General features: G+C 36.7%; 2 protein-coding genes across 6 annotated transcripts; both read right to left on the bottom strand.

The window, feature by feature from the left end:
• Positions 1–380: 380 nt before the first annotated feature.
• On the bottom strand, positions 381–18,277 carry LOC132194569 (sphingosine kinase 2-like). Of its 2 annotated transcripts, XM_059615917.1 has the most exons (10): positions 17,596–18,277; positions 6,662–6,906; positions 3,426–3,541; positions 3,266–3,365; positions 3,165–3,185; positions 2,669–2,789; positions 2,184–2,391; positions 1,553–1,878; positions 1,346–1,485; positions 381–1,286 (listed from the first exon to the last, which is right to left on the bottom strand). In XM_059615917.1, the coding sequence occupies exons 1-10, from the start codon at positions 18,140–18,142 to the stop codon at positions 1,095–1,097; spliced, it is 2,016 nt and encodes a 671-aa protein (XP_059471900.1). In that variant the 5' UTR covers positions 18,143–18,277; the 3' UTR covers positions 381–1,094. The 2 variants fall into 2 exon arrangements, with proteins under 2 accessions (XP_059471900.1, XP_059471901.1); XM_059615918.1 differs by lacking the exon at positions 3,165–3,185.
• On the bottom strand, positions 18,218–24,807 carry LOC132194568 (DNA (cytosine-5)-methyltransferase PliMCI-like). Of its 4 annotated transcripts, none has more exons than XM_059615915.1 (22): positions 24,276–24,807; positions 24,076–24,128; positions 23,851–24,015; positions 23,667–23,791; positions 23,196–23,434; positions 22,814–23,140; positions 22,464–22,642; positions 22,234–22,407; positions 22,058–22,172; positions 21,902–22,000; positions 21,598–21,847; positions 21,349–21,542; positions 21,053–21,286; positions 20,864–20,995; positions 20,486–20,688; positions 20,325–20,430; positions 20,106–20,267; positions 19,901–20,055; positions 19,613–19,841; positions 19,440–19,550; positions 19,042–19,132; positions 18,218–18,347 (listed from the first exon to the last, which is right to left on the bottom strand). In XM_059615915.1, exons 1-21 carry the CDS (start codon positions 24,315–24,317, stop codon positions 19,076–19,078), a joined length of 3,351 nt encoding a protein of 1,116 aa, XP_059471898.1. In that variant the 5' UTR covers positions 24,318–24,807; the 3' UTR covers positions 18,218–18,347; positions 19,042–19,075. The 4 variants fall into 4 exon arrangements, with proteins under 4 accessions (XP_059471898.1, XP_059471897.1, XP_059471896.1 ...); XM_059615914.1 differs by having other exon boundaries at positions 18,254–18,388; XM_059615913.1 differs by lacking the exon at positions 18,218–18,347 and having other exon boundaries at positions 18,810–19,132; positions 24,276–24,459; positions 24,515–24,630.
• Positions 24,808–26,397: the final 1,590 nt, after the last annotated feature.

Raw genomic sequence — 26,397 nt, 5'->3', positions numbered from 1 at the left:
ATTTTTTCTGGCCGCAGGCAGTGGGCTGACCAAAATCAGGTTAATTGCATGGCGATTGTTAATTATTTGTCTTACAATTAGTGTTGCTAAAGGATATTTAATTTAAGTGTAAGATCAATACAAAAATCAACATACCGCCGCTTGCTTGTTGAAATCTAGCCTTTTGACATGAGTAAAAGACACAAACCAAATTTGCGTCCACATCGTGAGATTCTTTGCAGGGAGGATCGGTCACTGTTCTTGGAAACAGAACGGTCAGACGCCACACCTCTGGAAATTCCCCAGCACCTGCTTCTTCTGTGCGAGGACAAAAAGCGTTCCTTACGTCTTCGTTCGACGTTCGTTCTAAGCGTAGGGTTGTAAAGAATTATACAAAAGTCTGGAGTCTCATTAACGAAAATTTATTTCTAGTAGCATCAGGGTATTTGCCCTCATAATAGAAATTTCAATTAAATCTAAATGCAATTATTATTATACTGTGCACTCTCTCAATCACACGAAAATTAGATGCATTTTAGCTTTTGTAATGAATATTAATTAATTAATCTGTTATAATATAATTTATTTAAGAATGGGCATAAATAAAAATTAAAGGATTTTTTTACCCCAAAATTAATTTTCATTATTTATTTATGGTATTTGTTTGCACTAATCTTTACACACTCGTACACACTACTAAAATTTCTGTTAAATCAGCAAGTCTCTATATAGGTTGACGTCAACCTTCATATTGTATTATGCTCTCTATTTAATATATTTGGCTAATTTGTCCTTAAAAGCAGAAAATGTGTGATGGAAATCCCAATGTTCGCGGGACACGATAGCCTAATAGTGCATAATTTACATGACTCGCTACAACTTGGATGGACTTCGTTTGGTTTAAAACTTTTTCCTATGATAATATTCAAAGAAAAATAACACATTATATTCATCAAGATGAATAGGAAAGGTAAATTCATAGAAATCATCTCTATATGACTCACTTAAAGCACCGGAACTGGCAGGGAAAATTTCCCTTGTGTGTTTTGGGAACTAATTTTTGAGCAAAAAAGAACACCAAGAAAAGTTATGAACCCAGGAAAAATAATCCTCGTCTATCTTGTGAGAATGCGCGACATGCCAGGCATCACTTCAGCTTGTATGGGCCCGTAGTCGACGAGCTCTCCATCGACTGTGATGTGTCCGGTGCTCTTGACGTTTTCGGGCTCAAGACGGAATGCAGTCACAGGAATCATTTCTACGATTGGCATGTGGATATGTGATCCAGACGAGAGACCAAGAAGGAACTGCGGACAGGATTTTTTTTTTTAATATTTTGCTTAAAAATATATGGCAATTTTCTTACTTGGAGCAATTGGCTCCTGGAAGCTCCGGCCCTGATAACCACCAGCCAAATAACGCCATCATCTGGCCGAGCGTCAGGCGCTATGTAGCCATCAGCACCAATGTGTGACTGGTAACTAGCATGGACCATCACAAATTCCCCTGAGAACATAAAATTTATATTGTAATTTAAAAAAAACAGAGCTTTTTGTAAAATTCCAAATAAAACCTTCAATAACTGTCCAGTTTGAAGGGACGGGTTGCGTGAGGGAAGGCAGTTTGGAGGCCGGTCCGTACATGCAGATGGGGTCCGGGGACTGCTCGTCTGGCAAAGTGAGGGAGTGGTACGAACTGGCCGCCACCGAGTAAAAGGCGCTGCTTCTCGACTTGGCCGAGTAGAAGCTGTCCAGGCGGAGTCTGCTGCCGTTGGGGTTGTTGTTGTCCGGGGCGGCCGTCTCTCCTAATACTTCGCCATCCATTTCATACTCCAGCACGGAAAATTCTTCTGATATGGAGGAGGCGGTTGAGTTGAGACGCTTCCGCAGCGCAGGAGACCTTAATTAATAATTAGAAAATAATTAACTTGTCTTTCAAATAATTTATAGACCTCAATTAATAATTTCATCATTATGAAAAATATATATATTTAAATGTGAAAGCTATGACAACTTTTAAGCATGGAATTTAAAAAAAATCAATTAGTGGAAATTATTTTATTTAAAAATAAGTAAAATTTAATGCATGAAATATCAGCAAATATTATATTTTGTCACATTTTTATTTCATTTCTTGTTTCAATTGTGATAAATTGAACTCTTTATTGGCTTCAATTGATAAATATTTTATTTTTCTGCACGCACTTATCAATTGGAAGTGACAGTGGGGCACTGAGGTCCTCGTGGCAACTCTGACTGCGGTAGTTGCCGTTGAAGCCATTGGTGGTTCCGTTGCTCATGTTGTTGATGGCCTCGTTCTCGCTGGTGCTTCGTCGGAGCAGCGGTCCGTTTCCGGCCGACCTGTAGCCGGGTGCGATGCAGTACGACAGGCGGCCCCGATATGTGCGCAGTCCTGCGTAAAATAATCACAATCATTGCAATTTATTATTAAAACTTTGTAACCCTCAACATGCAAAATCCTCGCTGTGGATGCTTGTGATACAAAAGAAAGACAAAGAGACACCCCGGGGCTGCTCCCGGGTAAAAACAAGAGGCGGCGCTTCTTTAGTGGTGGAGAATGTCAAGGGTCGTGCACAGAATTTGAAAGAGGCTCTCAGGCCGGCATGATAATTGTCTGCATGCAAATATTGTGTCTGCCCGCCCCGAGTGCATAATTTGAGGTTGCTTACCAACAAGCCTGGCCAAGCTCCAAACTGTGAACCTCTGGCCGCCGATTGCCCTCAGTCTTTCACTCTCGATGTCAATGTCGGAAATCAAACCCCAGCCGATGGATAGGAACGAATAAGTTATCTGCAATAAAAAATTACAATTAACAGATAATTTAATCTGAATTAATTTCATGGTATTTTTTTTAAAAATATAGTGCTTATTAGAAAAAAATATACAGAAAAAGTTTTTCCCTCTCAGTCTAATTATTGTTAGCACAATAGGAAACTACTCACATTTGAATTTCTCACGCGATATTGGTTTACAAAGCAAAATATTTACCCACAAAGCTATTTGTGAATGTGTGAAATAATTAGGCTTGTTGGAAACAAAAGCACAACTGTGTGACAGAAAAAGACAGGAACAAAGCAAAATGCCAAAGAAAATCAAGAGAGTCTACCAATTTTTGTTGATTTTTTTAAAGAAAATAATTCAATGTTTCCATCCCAAAGTTTGTACCTTTATTGGACTGTCTGGCACCTAAAATTTCATTTCCCAATTGAAATAATGTATAAAATAAATAAAGTAAGAGAAATAATTAAAATTTTGAAAAAACTCACAAGGGACTTGGTTTCCACCCTGATCAAATCCATGGGCGACTTGTGACCTTTGACAACATTCAGGGCGGATACCAGCACTGGATTTTGGCTGTACGGCTCTCTGTAATTGATAAAATATTAAAAATATCTGTTCAAGAAGAAAACTTTCTCCTGAACATACCCTTGTGCGAAGCTTATTGATTTGGCCAAACCGTTTCCGGAGCCGCCGGGGATAATTCCGAGGCCCAGTTGGCACGCTGATTCCCAGTCAGGTCTCTCTATAAGTCCATTGATCACCTGAAACAAGCAAGTTTATGTTTTTTGATAAAAATTATTTGATGTTAACAAGAATTGTAATGAAAAGAAGTGAAAATTCCACCGCCTCGAATCTTTTCATTTCCTCTGAATAAAAAAGGCGCAGCTATTTTACTCGACCTCTCACCTTTGCGCGCCTCATTACGCACACGCAAAACCGCAAGAGGTCGGTCGAAGATGTCGGGTATATTAATTAGCACGCGGGGGATGAAAAGGGTGGCGCTTTTTTTCCGAATTTATTTAGGCACGCGATTTGCAGCTCAATTCCGCGATGGTCAAAACACATTGCCCTCGTTATCGAAGGTCACATGCAGGAAATAACGAAATACGCCGCCGGTTAATTGGCACCGAATTCTCGGAATTCAACTTCAATAAAAATGTGATGCAAAATACTCTCCTTTAATTTAATGAACTCGCAAGTTTTAATTAAGGACTCTAATTATGCTTAACAAAATTAAATAAAAATTACGTTGCTCTAAATTTAATTCTGGCCAATTAGTGATAATTACTACTTTTGAAACGTATATTTGCAATTTATTGAATAAATTTTGTCTAATTTCTTACAGTTTAATATTTTAATTATTGTTGTTTATTCTAATATTTTAATAAAAATTTTAAGTACTCAGCATTGGATTTATTTCCTTTGTATTATTAATTACTATGCTTGTTGTAAACTTAAGAACTTGGCAATGGTCGTGCTAATGTGAACGGAGGACACGCGAGTAAAGGGTTGAAGAGCCGGCGATACCCTTGCCCTTTCCCGCCGCATCAAAGAAAGATTCATTTCGCTTTTCTCTCACAGACGCCACTTGACCCTGCGGCTGAGCTTCTTCTTTGCTCTTTTCAAGAGAGACCGCACAGGGATTATTTGCATTTCTTGCCAATTGTGACTCACATTTGTTGCTAATCAGACTTGGTGGGAGCGATCGCGCGGCGTGCGTGGGACAGCGAGAGAGGCTTTTGATTGTTCTCAATTGATAAAGCGACACTTAATTATAAAAAGAAGCCTTTAATGCTACGGAATGGAACAATTACTACAATTGACGAATTGACGCTTGGTGACTCGACGTGTAAAGTCATTTGTGACTTGTGACAAAATTTTTAGTTAATTGTGCCACCGGATGTGAAATACTTTAATTTAACATGACAATTGGACAAATAAACAACAACAGCAATTATAATAAAAATAATTTGAAAAAATAATGTATTCTTCAGGATTATTATTGTAATTCTTAATTTATTTATCATTTTAATAATGTTTCTTCTTCTAAAACAATTGAAGTTTCCAATTTTTGTGTATTAACACGATTGTACAAAATTCCAATTTAATTTAATTTAATAAGAAATCTTATCATTCTTTAAAACAAGGCCTGATTTAACATTCATGGTTTGAATGACCTTTGATTAAAAATAAAGCCTTCTTCTCGATCTATTTTGTTCAAACGCAAGGAAATAGAATGTTTAACCTTTATTAACCTTTATTTATCAAGTGTCGCATGAGAAAAATAGGTTCCGACTTCATTTCGCTAATGATTTTATTTCTGACGAATATATGGTTTTCATAACACCCGCAGCCTGGAGCAATATTCAATATTAATTGCTGCGTAACGCTTACCAATCAATACTGTGCGGGCACAATGGAGTTTAATTAGGCGCGTTCGTTGCGTCACCCGCGCTATTGACAGTGGCAAATAAAAAAAGGCCTTCAACAAGTATATAAATAATAAAAATATCGCATTATTATTTGTTCCGTGAAAATATAAAATTCGGTTTTGGAAGGAAGTGGCGTCCTATTAAATATCTGCGCAGTTGTTTTGAATTTTACTGAAATTTTCAATATAGTTTTGACGTCGGTTGAAAACAGGAAGCAACCAAGCATCCTGATGGCAACTGTTGAAATTATTGCAACATTTTTAAATTCAAATTGTGAAATTTCTGAATCTACCAGTTTTGAATATTGTTTGTGATTAATTTGGAAAATAAAATAACTGCTGGATTTTATAATTACAGAATAAGAATTTTTTAAATTGCGAGTTTAATTTTCTTTACGATGGCAGTTTTAAGTTTCAATTTGAAAAAAGTAGAATTTGTAATAATTAAAAATATTATTTAACATTTAAAAACTTCACCCAGGGATATTTCAAATCTAGAGTTTTTTTTCTAATTACGCAATTTCGCGATTTGCTCGAACAGTTTTGTTAGAATAGTTATTACGCGGCATTGGCATTGCAGGAGTGCCTCTCGACCATGTGTGAATCATTTGACATTGGCCGCTGAAAATCCGACGTATGTGCGAACGAAACTCCATCCATGCGTCCACCTTCGCCGCTCCAACCAACCAAAGCAAACTACGTCTCGGCGTGTTATTATTAATTGCATCACATGAACAGCAGAGGCGGCATTCAAATACCTCTGAATTTTTTTAACTCAAGGCCAGGCAAAATGATCAGTGGTTAAATATTAAATTTTTGAAAAATGCAAATAGATTTGTATATTTTGTACTATTGAAAAGCAAAACAAAACCATTAAATTGTTGTAGAAAAACAATTACGATTGAAAATAAAAGATTTCTGGGAATTAGACACGGCAATGCAGGTTTTTCCTGTTGGTCATTTATGTAATCTTGTGTTATTCTTTTGAAAATTCCCACGTTGCCTCTTCTCTAGAGGACAATAAGGTCGTTTGCCAGCTCTGAATAACACACTCTAATGGTGAAGATGAATTTTGAAGAGCAAAGTAAGGTATTATGAAAGACGAGAGCGCGTCTCATTTCGATTTCGCTCGGAAGTTCAGAGTTAATTATGTCTCGGCAAAAAGAGACTTTTATAGATTTCAAATGAGAAGATGAGAACATTGATCATATAACAGTTTTAAAAATTAAAGCTCTCAATTTTCATTTTACAAAATAATAATTAATAATTATACAAATTTGATGATTTAACTAACAGTTTAATTTTCACCGAAAACAACTATTTCGATAAAGAACTTCCGTAGAACAACAATTTTTGGTCAAAAGTGAAAAAACAATTTTAAATTAATTTCGGACGATTTTGGCAAAAATATACCAATTAAATTTTTTTAATTAAATTTAAAAAAAATTACCTCAAACATGAGTCCGTCGCCCGAGACAATGATGATGTCTGAGTAGGCGGTGGTGAGGTCGTGCCTTTGTCTGACGAAGCGACGGGCGTCGTTGGGACCTTGAGTGAGGTGGAGGTCGTAGGGCAACTCGGCGTCGATCAGCAAGGGCGCGACGCGGCGCTCGAAGATTTCCTTGGCTCGACCGGAGCCGCTTTTCGGGTTCACAAAAACCAGCAACCGACGTTCCTCGCCGCTGTTTGGAATTTCTGTAATCAGATTGAAAACTTTTTATAATTTCAAAGAAGGCGGAAAAATTTTCAACAAAAAAAAATTATGATTTGGTTAAATTTTGATAAATTTTAACAGAGTGGTTAAATCAGCTGTTTTAAATTATGTAATTATTTAAGTTATATCGAATCGTTTTCCTGGTTGAAAGTGACGGTGATAATTATATGTTGGATCTGCGCGTCTCGCTGTAGATAAAAAAAATTTTCCTGATACATTCAGACAGACGTAAGAGTGGTGCCTGAGGCAAGGTCAAGATTTGTTTGAGGTTCTAGGTCATTAGGACCAGTTCAGAATCATAGCGTTCTTGAGCCGAATAATTAAAGGTTGAGCTAACTTGATGAAGATCTAAGCAAATTTAGTTTGTTTATGTTTAATATACAAATCTTGTAAAAAATTAAATAAAAATTAAGAGGTAAAGAATACGCTGAAGACCAAAACTTGACAAAACGAGATTTTTGTGATAATTTTTAGACTATTTAAGAAACGATGAATTTTATTTTTCTAAATTTTAGGGAAGTTGAATATTATTAATGGTTAAATTTGTTGAATTTTAATTTGGACCAATTCTGAAGTGAGAATTAAAAAAAATCAATTGAAATTAAAAAGAAACTTTTCTGCGACAAGGATCTCTTCATTTCCAATAAAAATAAAGGCAACAAATTGAAATTTCGCCAAAAATTTCCATCATATCTCAACAGCGTGAACTCTAGTTTGGAAAATGTGGCACGTCGCCGCAGCAGACCAGACTTGAAATAAAATAAATTATATCTGTGGAAAACCGCCGACGATCAGCGAGCCAAGAGTCGCTGCCAAAACGACCGACGACCCTGACATTTCTTTCTCCAGAACTCGGTATATGGATCCGAAGCAAAAATGCCATTCATCACCCTGAGCAGCTTTTCCGCAAATTGACCGCGAGAGGCAATTATTGACACAACAATTAGCTCCTCTCTGGCGTTTGCTGCATCGCACGATCGATACGGCGCCGGCTTCATCTCCAGTTTCAACCGAGATGTAAAATTTTAGTGCCGACGACTTGCTCATTATTCGTTGCACGGATTTTGCATTGTTTGTCCCGTTGCATTTCGAACGCTCCATTTCGATTGTTCATTTTGATTGGGTCAAACGGCCAAAAGAATGTTCAGGGATACTTTGTTCGGATATATTTTCTGTCCATTGTTGCCTAAACTTCAATACATATGTGAAAGGCAAAATGATTGACAAAAAAATTGCATTTGTAAATTGCAACACCAGTTTGAATATATCTCATTGTTTGTTTTATTTATTACAGTTGAGAGGTCTTAAAATTATTCTATAGTCAAAAGTAGAACAGCAATAATAATGAAAACAAAGTGTAAATACACAATCAAAATTTTCTCTTTGGTGTTTTTAACTTTAAATTTAATACAGTGAATTTAAAATAAAATTAAGTATATCAAAAGTAAATAAATTAATTTAAAATTTTAATTCGAAATTAAAAATAATTTCTTTCAACTTAAAATTTCTTATCCGAAACATGAACTTTCATTGGAATTAGATAAAACTATTGAAGTCCATTAAAGTTGCAATCAGAGCGGCGAAAAGATCCCAATCGGCCTCGAACCCTTTTCCTTTCAGGCGGAATTACCAGCACGCAGCTTTGCACGTGCGGAGAGTAATAACAAAATAATGCATCACGAGTAATGGCCCATTGTGCTTTCTCACGATCGATCACTGCAGCACCAAAGTCAATTATTGTAGTAACTTTGCAACGCTGCACGCAATTAAGCGTTCGCCGCGGCGAGGCCCACGATGGTGACCAGTGCGGCTGCTTCGGGTGTTGTGTATTTTATCGGGGGCGCGTTATCGCACCCTCCATTGCTTTATTCCCACAGGGCGCGGCCTTAATTCGCTCCGTCGGCCAAATGCACGAGGCCAAATTTAATAAAATATAAATAAAGTACGCGCAGAAAAATAAAAATCAATAAACCATGAAACGTGATTAATAATAAAAAAAATAATGCATTGCACTGTTTTATACAATTTTTTTTAGTTTAGTTGAAGCAAATCATGATGAATAGCAAAAAAATTAATACGCATGAATAATCTGCAGCTCTGAACTGACAAGATACAAAAAATAGGGCAACAGATGGTAATCAAAAGTTGTCAAGCATTTGTTTTGTTGAACTGCAATATATCATTGTGATATTATCTGACGTTATGTTATGACGTCGTAGATTAATTATTCATTTCATTTGCATAATATTTATCAAAAGAAAAGCCATTAGAAAAATCAAGGAAAATAATAAAAATTTTATTTTAAATTTTGTTATAAATTCTTTAAATTAAAACAGTCATCTTTGTTGAAATTTTACAATTTTCATGGGAAATTTCTCTTCAGAGATAAGATAATTTTGCTATCATGCGCTTCTTTCAATTAATCTTCTCTGTTTGTGTATTTAGGCAGTTGCTGAAGATGTGGTTATTTAGCCATTTCGGAGGAAATATTTATTAAATAATTTTTGTTTAAAATTCAAAAAGGCAAATTTTTCAAATCCAGAGTAAATGTTTGTAGGGAAAAATTAAATTTCATTCAGCCAAATTCCAATTTTTTAGTAGAAACTGATCATCTACTAAAAATCTAATTTAATTATCAAGCTCTAAACAAAAATTCCACCCCTATATTTAGTTTCTTTTTTCTTTTCTTCAAATATTTTAAAACTTTCCAAAATTTCATTCTTTGAGGCTCATAAATGAATTTCTGCACTTTTGAATTGCAATGTTGGAACAATTGAAAGGATTTCCTTTTTAATATAAAAAATTCAACCCGAGTGCACTTTTGCTCCTTGAAGCGTGTTTTCTCCGCGATTATTGCAGGCTGCATTCTTTGATTTATCAGACGAGAAAATTGCTGCACTACCAAGGTGATTACAAAAGAGATTGCGGTATGAATAAGGGAAAACCCACGCGCTAATTCCCTGCACGAATGAAGAATTAACAAACGTGAACAAATGCAAAACAAAAGCGATGTTTATGGTCGGTAGAATGAATGGCGAGGAATGCAAAAGCGACGAAATTCCTTCTCTGAAAAGCCTGGAAGCTGTTTGCAGTCTTCTCAAAGGAATCTTTTGAAAAGAACTGGAGGCGCGCGTCGTGGGAAAAACAAATCTTTTCGGAGGCGAGAAATTAAAACGGCGGAGAAGAGGAGGCAAATTAAAAAAACGCGGTTTGCCCCCGGTTGGGTTTTCGGCGGCGCATCTCGCGAGAGCAGCATCCAGGGCTAAAATCTGCACGGGCTATCGATCGGCGGAGAGCGACGGGGCACCTGCAGTGTACATTCGCGCCGCTCGCACTCGCCAATTGCAAAAGTGGAGGAAGAAGAAGAAGCAAATCTCTCTGACTCAAAAGCCGCCTCGTTTGCCTTTTGTCGCCTCTTTGCTTTTCTCTTCGCGGCGTCGAGACGAATTAACAAAATAATAAAAGAGTTCTTTTTTTTTCTCTTTCGTCGAGTGTCGGAAAATTACACGCCGAAAGGTGCGATGAAAAGGTTGCGTGGTTTGGGGCTATTTTCAGATATACGTGGCCTGCATGCAAATCGGCCATTGCAAAAGTTCGCAGGCCGTTGATATCGAGGGGACCCCAAATTTTATTATCAGCTGGAGGCCTTGATTTTTTTACTGCGAGGATGTGACAAAATAACCGCTGCATTGTCAGTTGTCAACAAAAAATAGCGATGGCCTTGGTGAGTGAAAGAAAAGAATAACAAAACTTTGCACTTCTCATAATACACAGTGAAAACAAAACACACACTATAATCAGTCTATCTCGATTATTATGTATCGTTTTGGGTATCTTCTTATCAGTCTCAGTCATTGTACTTGATTCAGATTTCAGATTAACGCCTCGAGAGGTCAAATTGATTATGTTCATCATTGTTTGAATTATTATAAATTGAATAATCATTTTTTTCTAAATTTCCTTTCATTTTAATTTTTTTTCGTGTGATTCCCTTATTAAAATTTAAAATGATTTTCTAAATTATTCTTGCTTACAAGTTTCATGAATCAATTTTGCTCTAAATTAATTAATAATTAATTTCAATTTGCTAATTTTTTTATATTTTGCTCATGAAATAGGGTCGCAGATCGTGACTTAAACTGGTAAAGCCGTTTGTTTTTTAATAAGTAAGAATTTCTGCAACAAGGAAAATCCCGATCTCTTCATTTTCAATTTTCTTCCAGTTTTGTTTAAATTAGCAAAGTAATTTTCTTGTGTTTTGTCAAATTAATTACAAAGGCGTCTGCTTGAGCTTTCCACAGAGGTAATATAAATTAATTGATGCGAAAACAAGAAATTAATCATGCTTTTTCCGCCATTCTGAGAATTTCACGGGTGCAGTATTTGAAACCACGAGCCCAATTAATTGCTCAATCTTGTGTGCAGCTTTATATTTATTTATTTGCGTTGTAAAATTTCCTAACACGGTCAAAACTTGGTCTGGCGTGGCATCAACAACTCTTATTTTATCTCTAGTCTGGGCGCAACGTTGGATTGAACGACAGGTGGTGACGCAAGCATTCCTGAATTAATAATTTATTTCTTGGGGAGAGACCAAGAAGAAATTTAACCTTGAGAGGGAAAAGGTTTATCGGAAATAAAAGACGCGCGCGGTCGTAAACGGTGCGGGGAGCAGGTTTGTAAAAAGGGTTCCCTCAAATGCTTTAGTCGAGTTAAATATTAGGAAACGCTGTGGCCGCCTGCAGTGGTCGTCGCCGATAGATAAAAATATGAAAAGTCAACGACATTTCCGACAAAAATACGTGTCTGTTATTAGAAGCTTAGAGAAAAAAAGTAAATATTTGTCTAGCGCGTCCAAGTATTCTATAATCTTTGTTTGTTTTGACGCAAGAGTTGAACTGAATTTTCTACAAAAATACGGAATGAAATAAAAAATATGTTGAAAATTAATAAAATCAGAGCACGAAGGTGACGTCCTATAAAAAAAGCACGAAATGCACTCTCACGAGTCGAACGTACACTTGAACCGCACTGAACGTCGACTTTGGCAGTCCGACCTGTGGTTTATTCCAGGCCAAGGTTGCCGAAAGCAAAAGTGATCGCAGCCCAAATGGAAATAACAAATAAAGGAGTGTGGAACAAAAAACCGGTTGCGCCGGTCCATCCGACGAGAGTGAATTAGCTTCTGGTGAACAAACCAAAAACGCCTCCGCTCAAGTGTGATCATGATCGATTTCAACTTGATTGCTCCCTAACAATGACAGGAAAAAAAATCGCAGCCGCAGGTTTTCCAATTGAGATGCCCTAGATAAATTTAATTAGTTTTTTATTGCGTCTATTACTGAAGGTAATAAAATATTGGAAAATTAATAAAAATAAATAATTAGAGTTGACAAAAATTATTTTTGATTCACAAATAATTAACAGATCTCCCAGTTTCGGTCACGCTATGCGACTCTATTTTGTTATTTTTAGGATTGCAGACCTGTGCAGACCGTGGCTGAAACTGGAAGAGCCGTTTGCTTTTTGAATAAATAACAAATTGTTCAACTAGGACAAGACCGTTTTTTTGTTACTTCCATGATCGTCTCCTAGGTTGCCAATTTAATTTTAATTAATTATAAATTATTTAATATTTACAATTAATTTCATTTTTGAATATTTTTCGTGTCAAGTGAGATGCAGTTTTTGCTCAAAATACGTTGTGGATTTAATTAATATAATCATTTGCATGGTGTACAGTTAAAAAATGCCAAAATTTGCATAACATTTAATCAAATTTAATAAAACTTTAAATATTTCTCGCAGATTTCAAGCTTATACTTTTATTTGGTGGTGCCATTTTGTCCACTAATTGATCCTTTTTTTAATAAATTGTTTTCAACAAGCAATGTAATGAAACTAAATGTGGAGAAATAAACAACAATATAATTTTCATTTCAAATTAAAGAGAAAATCTCATTTCAGGTGACACTTGCTCTCGATATGACGCAAACAAATTAGATTTTCATTTCACTCGCGCGGATAAATTCACCAGCACGTGTATATTATGCATCAAATAAAGGCAATTATTATTAGCGTGGCGAGAGAGGCTTGCCTTAGTTAGTTAGTCGAGTTGCGCCACAGTCTGTTGGAGAGCAAAGCAACGATCAATACACACACACTTTGAACACGTACGTAAGTATTCTCACGCACTTTCGAGCACAAAAGGAAAAACCACGTTCTCGTCGAGCTCTCCAATGCAGCCTTAGCTCTAACAAAGATTTTAATTTTGATGAAATTATATCTTGTTGAACCTATTTTCACCAAGGTTCATCCGGCGTGATGTAAAAAACTAAATACGCCTCTTACCAATGTCAACAGGTATGACTTTTTTTAAAAATAAAATCATATACATCTTTTTAATGGATCCACGACCGGTTTTCGTGACACGCCGAGGATTTCTGCAACACCTGCACGTGACGTTGCACACGATTATTCCTCATGTAAGGCAGTTTTTAAATTATATATAGATCAGGCGGCAGTAAAAAACAAACGACTACAGCAATAAAGAAATGGTTATGGCCAAAAGATATGTCGCGAGGGTGGCAGAAAGGGAAAATCCATAAGGATGCCAAGAAGTGCAGTAATACGTAAAAAGCGGCTGGGAAGCGAGTCTGAAAAACAAGCCAAAGGGCTTCGTGAATATTTTAGACGGGGAATTTCAATTTCTATGTATTTTCCATGTGGCTCGCTGTAGCTCCGAGCAATTTCGGTCACTGCCTCATGCTCAATTTTGCAGAACGGAAGCTCAGTTTACTCTATAATTATCATAAGGACATAATTATCTTTAAATTAAATCGGTATTGCGAAAATTTTGGCCCACCCATTCAAAACGATTCTGGGTTTAAATTTATCTTACATAGGAGCCGACCATGAGGATGAATTTTGCTTTTTAATTCAAATTCAAGCAAAAATATTCCAGCAATTTCTTTCCTGATAAGATAAATCACGCCATGCTTAAGATTATATACTTTTTACTAAGTCTTCCTTTTCTACTTGCCATAATTTTCTGTAATTTTTTTTAAATATTCTGGTAAAAGTTGGAGTTAAATTAAATGGGTAAATTTTGAGCTGTGGGTCGTGGAAAGTTTAAATTTCAAATTTCAAAAAGAAAAATGGAAGATTTGGTAAATTGGACGTCGATTGCATGGAAAAGAGAATTTTTGGGAAGAAATTAGTTTGAATTTTTAAACACATAATGCATCATGACACATGATAAATTGTTGCGTCGTTGGGGATAAAAACATAATAACAGAGTTTAGCCCACTCGTTTGCTAAATTACATATCATGAGCGTCAGATTTTCGTTCACGTTTCTAGGCGCAGCAAAGATTGTAGAACGAGCACGGAATCATGGATTCAATTTTTGTATTTATTTTTATTATCGTTACACTCATTGAAGCTAAAATTCTTATTCCTTCTTCTGTCTGCTCTGCACCGATCAACTTTATCATCAATTTAATACGTTAATTAATTTTTCACTAAATATTCTAAATTTTTCACGGCAAAAAATAAAGTTTCAAGGTGCACAAAAATTTATTTGGAGAACGTGATTTTACCCAATTTTCTAAAAGAAAAAAAAATGGTGATTGGAAAAGTTTGTTTTTCATAAACAGTAATAAATATTTACTTCATTTAATCAAAATTACAATTTCGGGATGGTATTAAATTACTTAAAGGCACAGGTTTACTAGCCAAGTTTCAATAAATCCACCTTAACTGCTTTTTTTAACTCATTTTTTCTGTTAGCCAATCCTGATTTTTTTTTTAGCAAATATATAAAATTGAATATCTAAAATGTATAAATAGAAATGAGAGACGCAAGTGGCTGCACAGGAACTGGCTCGACGGGTTCGTGATTGGCTTGATCGAGAGTATGTGCATAATAATTATATATTATTCTAATTGCAGCGGTACTTGAGTGTGTTGTTGAGCAACTCCCACCGGAGGAATAGCGGCAAAGCATGCCTACAAAAATAAACACAGGAAGCACACGTGTCTCTATAGGAAAGAAATTTCCCTGCATCCGCGTATAGCGAGTGAAATGCAGCCGCTCTTCATATTATACTTTCGCTCTCTTTGCCACTTTATCTATCTCGTCCGCCGTTCCAACCCTTTCAGCGTCCAAACTTTCTACGCAAAAAGCACGAGACTGACTTTTTCGGTCGGCGTCAAGTGCATTGTTTTCAATTCAAGGATATTATTTTGCTCGCGGGGCAAAACCCACAGATTCGGGGAGGAGCGAATCTGCAGATGGAGGATGATTCGCGCCTTTCTTTGTGCGCCTCCGACAAAAAGGGTCAATCTCCTGCGTGGTGCTTTTGGTCAACACTATATATTCACATTGTATTATGTATTTTGCAGAATCATGTTCGCAATGACGTGCGTTGATTAGTCGTGTAAATTTATCCAAGTCAAAAAGTTCTACCAAAAAAACTATAATTTATTTTCCTTACAATAACAACTTTTTAAAATTTTAAGATGCGACTCTTTTTAAGCATAAAACTATCAAAAAAATTTTATTGCACGTGTTTTTCTCGATTTTTGAGGAAATTGCATATCCTTATATCTTATTAAATTGGAGAAATTGTTTCTTAAGAATTTTAAAATATCAAAATAACAGTATTTTCAAAAATTACTGTGTCTCCGTCGTTGACAACAAATTGTTAAACATTTAAAAGTAAAATTTAAAGCAATTAAACCATTCAACTTTACATTTAATTTGTATATTTTTTAATTAAATAATTCGACAAATTTAACTATATTTTTTATTTTAATGATAATAAATTCTTATTAATATAAAACATTTTCTTTTAAATCTTTATGAAACTTAATAAATGTGATTTTTTATTAAATTTTAATTTAACCAAATTTTATACAAATTATATTTCTTTTACTTACAATTTAAATTATAATTTTTACATGATTTCAATTTTTTATGTATTTACTTTACATTACATACTTGTTTGCTTTCAATTTAAATACGGGCTGGTGGCCAAACAGAATATTTTTATCACGTACATCTCTCGTTATGGAAAAAAAAATCTGGCATGAAGCTCGATCATATGCATAATCCAATTACGGCCGAGCCACAAGCAACGATCAAAGCTGCTGCTTTTTGCGCCACATTGGTCGACGACCGCTGTTTGAACATTGCTAGATTGCAAGCGGCACAAGAAGAGGAGTTTTATCTGCCGTTCGCATCGGCCAGATTAAATTTATTATTGGATTGACCTTGCAGCGACAAAGTCGGCGAGAATTCCGCGTCTGGAATCGCTAACAATTCCAAACCCCGTGACAAAATGACAATCATTTGCAGTGATTTTGAGAGGAAGAAGTGAATTATGTAGACTGACTGCGGGTTTTATCGTTTGAGAAATTTCCAACCAGCTGAGTGGTGCAGAAAGAAGGAGTGTTGCAAGCTGATAAAGTTGGAGCGATAACAACTAGGGCTCGACCAAAGTAATGTGCCACTCAGTTTGTTAAATGCCGAAAATATTTCACGCATTAAATTTGGAAAAGACCGGTTCGGGGAAAAAAGCTTTGGAAAATAATAATTCAGCCTTTCAATTATGGATAAAGTTTGCCGATAATGAAAATTATGAATTAAAAACTAATCAGATCTTATTTTTACCATCCATTAATTAATTTTCAGGTCAGAACATTTACAATTTAAAAAATTTTAATTAAAAGCAAAACAAAAAGATCAAAGTAATATGTAAATATAATAATTTATTTTTTTGCGTATTTTATTAACTGATTTCCTTGGTTTTAGATGAATTTCCTTGTCTCACGATCAGCATATTATCAATTAAAATTGTCTTAATTTATCAGTAATTAATAGTTTTACTTTCAATCAATTTTCAATATTTAATTATCTAAGAAATTATTGTATTATTAAAATATTATATAATGTAGAGCATAAATAATTAACTCTAGGCAAAATGCAAGAGTTATTTCAGCCAAAAATCATCCTATGGTTTTGTGTGAAGTTTTAATCCTCAACGCAAACCTAACAAATTACAAATTGATTTAAATCGAATCAAAAATTCATAAAAAAAATAAATTTGTTATAAATCCAAATTTTATTTTCTCCTTAAATTTTTGAAATCCCTTAAATTTCTTTAAAGTCGTTATTGTTAATTAAAAAAAATTAAATTTAAAAAATTAAATAAAACGTTTCTTGTGCATTTAATTGGCGTTTTGGTTTAGATATTTCCTTGTGTCTGCATTCTCAATTAAAATTTCATTTATTTATAAATAATTTTTATTTTAAATGCAATTTTTATTGTTAAATTATCTCGTGATGATGGTATTATTAAGTAAAAATGCAATAGTGTAGAGTATGAAAAATAAACTGAAAGAGTTTCGTCAGTCAAAATGTTAAGAAATGATTTTTCTGTCAAAATATCATTTTCTTTAATGGTAAATTATGCTTTTAATCCTCAAAGCAACCCCAAGAAATTGCAACTTGATTAAAATCCAATGGAAATTTGATAAAAATTAATTTATAAGTTTTTGTTTTAAATTTCTGAAATCACTCAAATTTCTTTTAAATATCATTGCCATTTACAATAATTGTTTTAATTAATTTTAATAATAAATCATAAAAGGAAAAAGAAGTCTTACCGGCGATGAAGTCCTGGTCCAAGTGGTCCCTGGGCAGGAGGACGACGGGCGGCACCGGCCGGTTGCGGATGAGGCACTTGATGGCGAGGCGCCACCGCTGGGCCTCGCGCATGTTGTCCTCGAGGTGGTCGAACGACCTGAAGCGCAGGGTGATGGTCATCTTGTCGCGCTTGAACGTGGACGACTTGACGCCGCGACTCTTCTTGAGCAGGTACGAGTAGATGTAGAGGTAGACGCTCGAGTCGTTCTCGTCCTGCTCGGCCGAGTTCTGCTCGACGACGGCGATGCCGGTGCGGCGTCCGGGCGTCATCGGACGACACACGCACGACTCGGACTTGCGTCGCTTGCGCCGCATGCAGCGGCACCCGACGATGTCGTCCAGCTGAATCGTCTCGCTCTTCGAGTTGCCGTTGCTCTCCTTCTGCAGACTCAGACCCTTCTCGGTCAACTTGACCCGGTACACGGTCTTCTTCTTGTTGAAGATGTAGAACGTCTCCTCCAGCAGGACGGCGCCCCGCTGCTGCTGCTGCTGGATCTCCCCATTCATCTTTTTAACTCACTCGGCGCCCCCTTGTTGTTTTTTTCGTCCGCTCCGTTTTTTCATCCGACTCGCTGCTTATCTCTCGCGTTCAACCGCGCCCGATCGCGCTCCGTGCCTGACTGTTGAGCCGCGCCGCCGACGAGCCTCAACTCGAGGCCGCGCTCGCGGTCTACGCGCCTGCTCTGCTTTGCTCGCTCGCTCCCCCGCGACACTAAAAGTAAGCCTTCCTGTGTATTTACAACCGCGCACAGCCTGTTTTAGATGAAATGAAAAAGTTACTTTTTATTCATATATTTCTAAGCTCCATTTTTTTTTAAATTAGTAATGAAATTGATTTAATAGAGAATTAATTATTGTTTAAATAGCACAAAGAAAATGCTAATTATTTGAATTTTTCACTAACTATAATTATTATAGTAATTTTCCATAATAAAATACAGATACTGGTAAAGTTTCTTCACTTTTGTAATATGAGCGTAAAAACGATTTGATTAAACATAAAAAATATCAAAATTTTTAAATATATCTAAAAAATTAGAAATTGTAAAAAATTAAAAGTTTTTAGAGATTACTAATTCAGGAATATAACCGAAGTTTTCGCAAGAAAAATGAAAAGTTCCTCAAAACCTCATTTAATTTGAATGCAATTAATAAGGAAAATAAAATTAACCAGCTTTAACTTTTATGCTTTCATTGGCTTTTATTGCATAAATATAAAAAAATTCGCATAATGATTATTCAGTCAGATCCTCTTATGAGCTTTCAGTTATTATTGGTAATGATTTCAGCTCTTTACCCTGAGTTAAAATTAATGATTTTTTTTTAAACTTGCATCAATATGCAAAACATTTAATAAAGCAGATTTGAAATTGAGGTGGATTAATTTACAATTAGGAAGTCAATACCTATTCGAAGGTAATAGGAACTTCACCCTGAACATCACGGGAAACACATCCCAATCTTCTTGGCAAGAGGCGGAGGAAAAGCAGAGCTAACCTACAACAATCAACAAGAATGAACAATTAGGTGGATCTGAGATGTCACAACAGACAAAATGCATTACATTCATAATCGAGGAAGTTTGAAAATATAAATGAAATAATAAAATGTTTTTAAAAAGCAGGAAAATGACATAATTTTGACTATTGGGTTCCAAAACTAATAATAAAATTTCAATGATTCGAGTAGAAGAAAATCAATAATAATAATAATTAATTAAAACAGCTCTTGTTCCAAAGGGCAAGCTAAGATATACCAATATTTAGGATAAATAAAGGATAGTGACCAACTATTATTTTATTACCTGGCGGTACTTGGCGTGCAGAGGTCCACTGAACTCAAAGTGGTCTGGGAGCCCTTGAGACCGTGCATATTCACGTACAGAAAAGCATCTGTTATGTGCAGGATGCAGTCGCTGAGTAAAAAAAACGCATTGTTAATCCAGCATTGCAAATTCATATTTTTTTAAGTAAAGACCTGCTTCCCCATTGGCTCTGGAGTGGTGTCAGTTGTCTCGAATGGCTCAAATGGGTTTGCTCTTCCATAACATCCAGCCCACTGAACATGCTTGTCTGCTGTGTGAGGGAGGCACCACGGAATGATGGAATTTGTCTTTCCTCTCACACAATCAGGCTTTAGCTTGCCCTTCTCTTGACTTGACAGGCAAGGGCAAACTCCTTTGATGCCGTTGCTTTCGTGGTACTCGCTAGAAAAAAAAGTAAAAGTGATAAGTCAAAAAGACTAAACAGGATGTAAAAATCTTACAGTAAAGTTGCTGATGAGCCATCTGCCAAACGAAGTTCAATGTTTGGCAGATATCTCCAGTCTCCGCAAGGTGGAATAAGAGACACCCTGGCTTTGTAGAGAGGTGGCAAACTTCTGGTTACATGGTCCTTCAAGGTTGTTGAATGCTCTCGAGCCTAGAACATAATAATTGACATAAAAAAACACTGGAATATTTATTGAATACCTTTGCTTGGAATTTTGACTTGCATGGCAAGTATCCGCAGTTTCTTAACACTTGACCCTTGCTGGGGATGTCCGGGAGGTCTGAAACGGCGTCATAAACATTTAAGGATCTGAATGGTGCGTCCCTGCACTTTTGGCTAACAATGGTGGTGCCGTCTTCAATCTGTGGAAAGATTTATTAAAAAATCAACGAAAATTTAAAATAATCATTTTAAAATACCAGCTGGCCATTCAAAGTGAGAGAATGCTTTCTATGGTTTAGAACATGAGTTATTTTGGGGAAGCGGGGCAGCTCGTTGCCAGGAAGAGCCCCCAGGATGATGGTCCTACAATGCATGAGTCAATATCATTAGTTACCAAAATAATTGAAAATTGCATTACCTTTGGCGAGCTTGTGGCACTCCATATTCACCTGCTTGCAGGATTCCAATTCGAATCTGGTATCCTATCTTCAAAAAGCAAGCAATGACTATCTTCAGATACGTGCTCTGCTGAGCAGAGGCAAATTTCTCGCCGTTCTCGAAAATAAAGAACTTCGGCTTGAAAAAATCAATGTAGCTGCAGTAGGTTGACACTAAAGAGCTCTGCAATTTAATACAAATTAAAAATTAAGGTGTTAACGTTACTTTGAATCTTTCCTTGCTTCTGGAAAGACCAGGATCAATTCTGGTTAATATTTATGAATATTAATAAAATATAAAAAAAATTTAATTTATATACAATAAAGGTCAACAATAATAATGACCAAGTTGTTATTACCTGGAATAATGCAGCCTGGCATTTGGATAACTGATTTAGCTTCGAGAATCCTTGACAGGGTGGATTTCCCACAATCATCTGCACCTGACCCCTTTTTGGATAAATGTCATCATCGGAGTTTTTGATCTTTCCCTGAATATTTAGTATTTATTAGTTATTATAAAATTAGAAAAAAAATTACATTTGTACCTCCATCATATTGGCTAACATCTGATTTGCATCTTCATTGAAAACGGTTGCATCTTCAAAGTTCTTGCTATATGCCTGGGCAGCATCAAAGTCAACCTCGACAGCCCATTTGATGTCGCACAAGCCTGCCTCATGTAACCCAAATGAGAAACCGCCGCAACCAGCAAAAATATCAAATGTATTTAGTTTCTCAGTCGGCAATTTGTGACATGGTGCGCCAGCAGGTCTCTTTGTCTAAAAAGTTTTTTTTTTAGTTAATATTGCTAAAAATACCTACTATATTTTTTTTTACAAACCTCTAGGTCTATGCAGCCAATGGAATGTTTTGCTTCAAGAGGAACCTTTGAAGTTGTGTTGGTTCGCAAAGAGTACTTCTCAGAGTAGTAGAATCTACTGTCACCTCCCTGAACCCATTTATTTATATCAGGCAGACGACCTCTGTAAGCCACATAGGCTGGACCAAGAATCTCATCTGCTGAGATCTTTTTAGCTAAAACGTAATTCATGAAGCAATTGAACAAATATTAAGAATTAATTTTGATTACAGTCATCTGTATAGTACAACTCATGGGGACATTCAATTGAATTGAATTGTCTATTATGGTCAGGGATATGTGTGTCGCTTCGTCTCCTGAAAATCCTAACTTTCAGCTGCACATCCTTGGCTTGGAGTAACACTTTATCCCCATTGACTCTATATTCCAAAATCTGGCAAACACCTAAAACCGAGAATTCTTTCTCCTCAGTCCTACTTTTATCCACACGGTACGACTCTGGACAATTATCATAAACTCTCTGAAAAATTAAGTCAATGACAATAAAAGGCAAACAAGCAATTCAAAGACAAACCGTTGTGACTGGATTTGGGTCAGGAATAGAAGAGACTAGTCTCTTGGTTAGAGCATATGAACCAACACCGTAAGTGTTTCCTTTGAGCTCAAAGCCAAACTATAATTTTATTCTTAAGTATGTCAACTAATTAATTGAATATCTGATATATCTCACATTTGTCAACTGGACCATCTGCTCCACTCTTATCTTCTCTTTTTCTTCGCACAAATCACAATTCGGCCCCATTCTCGGTTCCAGACTTGTAAAGACTCCTCTCTCTGCATCATGTCTAAATATAGAGGGAAAAAGGTATTTTCTGTTGAAAATATTCAGTTTACAGATAAAATTACCTCATTTGATAAAACTCCATTCCATTTTTGTTGCTCTCTGCCTCAAAATCAGTCCTGTGTTTCAGTTGTGGCCTGTAGCTGATGATATTTGAATTTGGCACATCAATGCACAGATGAGTTCCGAAGTATTCCTCTTTCTCAGCTATCTGTCTCAGAAATGATTCCGAGCTTCTCCTAAAATTTATAAAAAAAATTACATTATATAAAAGATGGGGATACAGGTTTCTTACATGAACACCTGAATATGACAGAAGTCTCCATTTTTGTATATGACACGGCCGACATAGGGTTCTTTCAACTTTGTTCCCCCAACTTTCAGTGGCTTCTCATACTTGAACGTGACAAAGTCTGTTGGTAACTGCACAGACGCATATCCGACTTCATTGAGTGCGTCCATTTTGCTGAAAACCTGCAAGATTAAGTATTTTGCTAGCATTAGTTCATCTATGTAAAACGTTTTTTCACTTGCCACAGTTAAAAATAAATTGCAAATTATTTTTAATTATAAACAGAGTAAATTATCTGATGCAGCATAATACATAAGTTAAGACTAAGAAAATTAGTAAGTCCATGTACTAACATTCTCTTTCTCTTGGTGCATCTCCTTCGTTTCTTCGAATGTCCTAGAGAAGACCTCGTAGACTAGTGGAGTGTTGGTGGGCTTGGCGACCGACACTTTTACAATCCTACCATTTGGACTCTCCTTCTTCTTTATCCGTTTGTAATTCAGTGCAGCCAAGTCGCAGAATGTCTCAAAGCTCTCCTGTTCTAGAAGATGGGCATCATCGCTGCCATCTTCATTTGCTTCCATCACGTAGTTCAGGACTTGTTTAAGGATAAACAGACCATTCTCTACGAAATCTTGTATAGTTGGCATATCCAGCAGGTGAGCCATTGGTCCTGTAGGCTGGAAGTTTCTTTAAATTGTTAAAGTTTCCTTCTAAAAATTACATTAGACTTACAGAGAAGTTTCCGACTATTTCTTCCAGAGTTTGGCCGCTCATGGTCATCAAGGATCTTAGGAAGTGATTGGCCCAGTAAATCTTGTTGAGAGTTTTCTTGACTAATGGCTCAGTCTCTGTGTTGAATGAGAGGATTTTGTAATGGGCATGCTCAGTAAACACGCTCAAGAAGATCTCAGAAGAACCAAGCCCAGGTGTGAATAACTCCTGGATTTTGCTGGACATTTTGATGAATGGGCCTGAAAAAAATAAAGGATTTTTTGCAATTAAATAAATTCCAGATTACAGATGAAATTGCAAGCTCAGATATTTAAATAAATGCCAAGTGGCATCATACAACACATAATTGATTCTATAAATAGCAGGCAATATATTTCATAAAATTTAGGTAGATTATTTATTTGGTATATAGCTTTCATGTCAATTTAATCTTGAAGTATAATAACTCTAGGTCTCTTTTCTTAAAAATACCATCTGTGGTGTTGGTTGGGGTGGAGCGGTCATAGTCTTGCAAGTATCCAGACATATAAACGGTCTTATCCTTCTCTACCAGACGTTCGTCTAAACCACAGCTATGCAAATTTCCGCAGAAGAATCTATCGAGAAAACATAAACTCTAATGAATAAATTCTAATTTTGCAGTAATTAAACATACGTGACTTCTTCAATGCTGAAATTAGGTAACTTTTCATCAGTTACTGGATGAAGTTTTTCAGGAAGTTGGGAAAACGTGCGAAGCGCCAGAATTTCATCTTCTCCCTCGATAGAAAGTACATCTGCGAGATCTAAATCAACACCGCACTCTGAACAGTGTGCACCTCTGTAAGATTGATTAGCAAAATGTATTAAAACGTAATAAACAAGCTATGCAAATTCGTACTTATGTTTCTTCGGCAAGCGACGAGTTGAAGGCGATGCTGAATTCTGTCTCCTTGGAAGATAAATAAAATTATTAAATTAAAATAATACATTTAATACATATAAAATATTCGCATGATTTATGTTTCAATTAAAATAATCTCTTGGAAATTTACTTTTTAAAAAGGCACCACGAAAAAGAAAACCGTGTTTCATACCTAAAACTCTGCCTCCGCCTTGTTGTTGTTCCGGCAAATCCGCCATGGTATCATCAACAAAAAGGCAATTTTAGCCGATTACGTGCTCAATCTTATTCTCCAAAACTTCCATAAACACAGTTTTTATGGCAGGACGACTATGATGCTTTGGTTTTAAATTTTTGTATTACGCAGAAACCTGAAAAGAACTGTCGAGTGCTGATCAGTCGTTTCCGATTCCAAATCAAAATCCAAAATCGTAACCACTTAAAAACTCAAAATTTCTGCACGCCGACACCACGCTGTGCGACTTGACTTGACGGCAGTAATGCCTCTTCTACACTGCACTTAAGATAGCTATCTTAAGTCAAAAATTGGCTTGAGACACCGGTGGAGAGTGAAGTAGTGAGTCCATCGGGAGTAAATTTTTCTCCCGAGGAGTCCCATTCCCGGAAAAATTCTCGTTTTCCCACCCACTCCCGGCGAGTTCTGTGTCAAATATCTCCCGGGAATTCCCGTTCCCGAAAAAAATTTCCCGGGAGTCCCGGTTATTACTATTTTTAATTTTTATAATGAAAATTTCAAATATAAGTAAGAACAAGTTTTTTTTGCCTTTTTTATAGCGAAAATTCGAATTTTTTGGAGTAAAAAACAGGGGTTTTTCTAGCGAAAAATTGAAAAAAAGAAAATTGTAAAAAACAGTTAATTTTGCTGAAGGTTTTTCATAATTTTGCTCCCGGGAATTCCCACTCTCGAGAAAATTTTCCCGGTTCACTCCTGCCTTGAAAAAATGGGTACTAAATCGCTCCCGGGAGGCAATTTTCCCGGGAATTCCCGGGACTCCTGCAAATTCCCGTTCCCGTTGGACACACTAGAGTGAAGTATGGTTTGCTGAGACAGCAAGCTCCCTCAGCGAGCTCGCGAGCTGTCTTGGCAGCACTTTTTGCTTAGCACATGCGCACTTCGAGGGACAAGTTGTAAACAAACCCAAGTTTTTCTTACGGGTGGTGTCCAAAAATTAGTGTTTTTCTGACAAATTACTGACCTTTTGCACAAAAAAATTAAGAAGATAAACATCTCAAACTAAAGAGACATTAGATTAACATGGAGGCCATCACTACAACCTATTTCAAGAGGTGAAAATAATTTTTTACTTCACCAACATGGAATTTTTAATGGTGTGGAATAATTATTTTATTCCTCTCTTAATTTGTTTTTTTTGACTGTGGCTGTGTCATCGGAGAACTTCATTGTTTTTTTTATTATTATTATTCAATTAATTTTCGGCTTACAATTAAATTCATTTTTAAGGGCTTTCTTTTTAGTTATTCTTTTTTGATTTCTGGCAATTGTTTTAAGTTGAATTCTTACAAATAAATCTTGCATTTATTTTAAATTTAAAGTAGCTTTAAATTTACAAATAATTATTATAAATTCAATTGGAATTAGCTTGTACAATTCATGGGATTCCAATTCACTTCAAGGGAATTTATAAAGGCATTTTAGAATTCAACTGCAGATTCACAGAACTTTCTAGATGCATCTAGAAAGTTCTCAATGTAAATCAAATGGGTGGGTGGGTTTTGCGCGACCCTCCCAGGGCTGCTACCCGCGCTATAAAAGGCGCTCCGTCCGCTGGCTCGATGCAGAAGGCTGACAGACCTCAGAGAAATCGCAGGACACCTGGACACCCAGTGCAGTTTCGGACGCCCGTCCGATCCCTTCGCACCCGTCCGAGCTGTCCCACGGCGCCGACCGCTGTCCTGTCCCGGCGCTGTCTCGTCCGAGAACAGCCGGAAGGCCGACCGCGTCCCGAGCCCCTCGAGAGACACACCATCAGTGTCCCTCGTACTGTCCCGGATGCGGCTGAGCCGTCCGAAGCCATACGGAGCAGCTTTGCCAGGTAAGAGAGACGATTCCAATTAGTCTCTCCCTGAGGCCTTCTTTTGGCCGAAAGGTCAAACCACTACGTGGGACGGAAGTACAGCCGAGTGACCCATTGTTTTTGTCCCCAGCTCCTTCCTGTCCGAGGATTCGGGCGCCGACGTGGCACACCGCCAGCGAGCGTTCGGACGAAGGCGTACGAACGTCCGCCGCCAGAGACCAGCACGCCGTGGGCCCCGGCCGCGCCGAGAGCCGCCGCCGAC

This window comes from Neocloeon triangulifer, unplaced genomic scaffold (assembly GCF_031216515.1).
Source record: "Neocloeon triangulifer isolate White Clay Creek 2 clone unplaced genomic scaffold, ASM3121651v1 ptg000008l, whole genome shotgun sequence".
Taxonomy (NCBI): domain Eukaryota; kingdom Metazoa; phylum Arthropoda; class Insecta; order Ephemeroptera; family Baetidae; genus Neocloeon; species Neocloeon triangulifer.
This window is presented reverse-complemented; position numbering and strand designations above follow the sequence as displayed.

Excerpts from the sequence above, each read along its gene's own strand:
- LOC132194568 (XM_059615915.1), bottom strand. The coding sequence starts at position 24,317 with ATGGCGGATTTGCCGGAACAACAACAAGGCGGAGGCAGAGTT. Across the intron at positions 23,141-23,195 it reads AAATAGTCGGAAACTTCTCT|CCTACAGGACCAATGGCTCA; the intron begins GTAAGTCTAATG and ends AGAAACTTCCAG. Across the intron at positions 20,431-20,485 it reads GTGCCACAAGCTCGCCAAAG|GACCATCATCCTGGGGGCTC; the intron begins GTAATGCAATTT and ends CATGCATTGTAG.
- LOC132194569 (XM_059615917.1), bottom strand. The coding sequence starts at position 18,142 with ATGAATGGGGAGATCCAGCAGCAGCAGCAGCGGGGCGCCGTCCTGCTG. Across the intron at positions 2,392-2,668 it reads GAGCTTGGCCAGGCTTGTTG|GACTGCGCACATATCGGGGC; the intron begins GTAAGCAACCTC and ends TATTTTACGCAG. Across the intron at positions 1,287-1,345 it reads CCAGGAGCCAATTGCTCCAA|TTCCTTCTTGGTCTCTCGTC; the intron begins GTAAGAAAATTG and ends TCCTGTCCGCAG.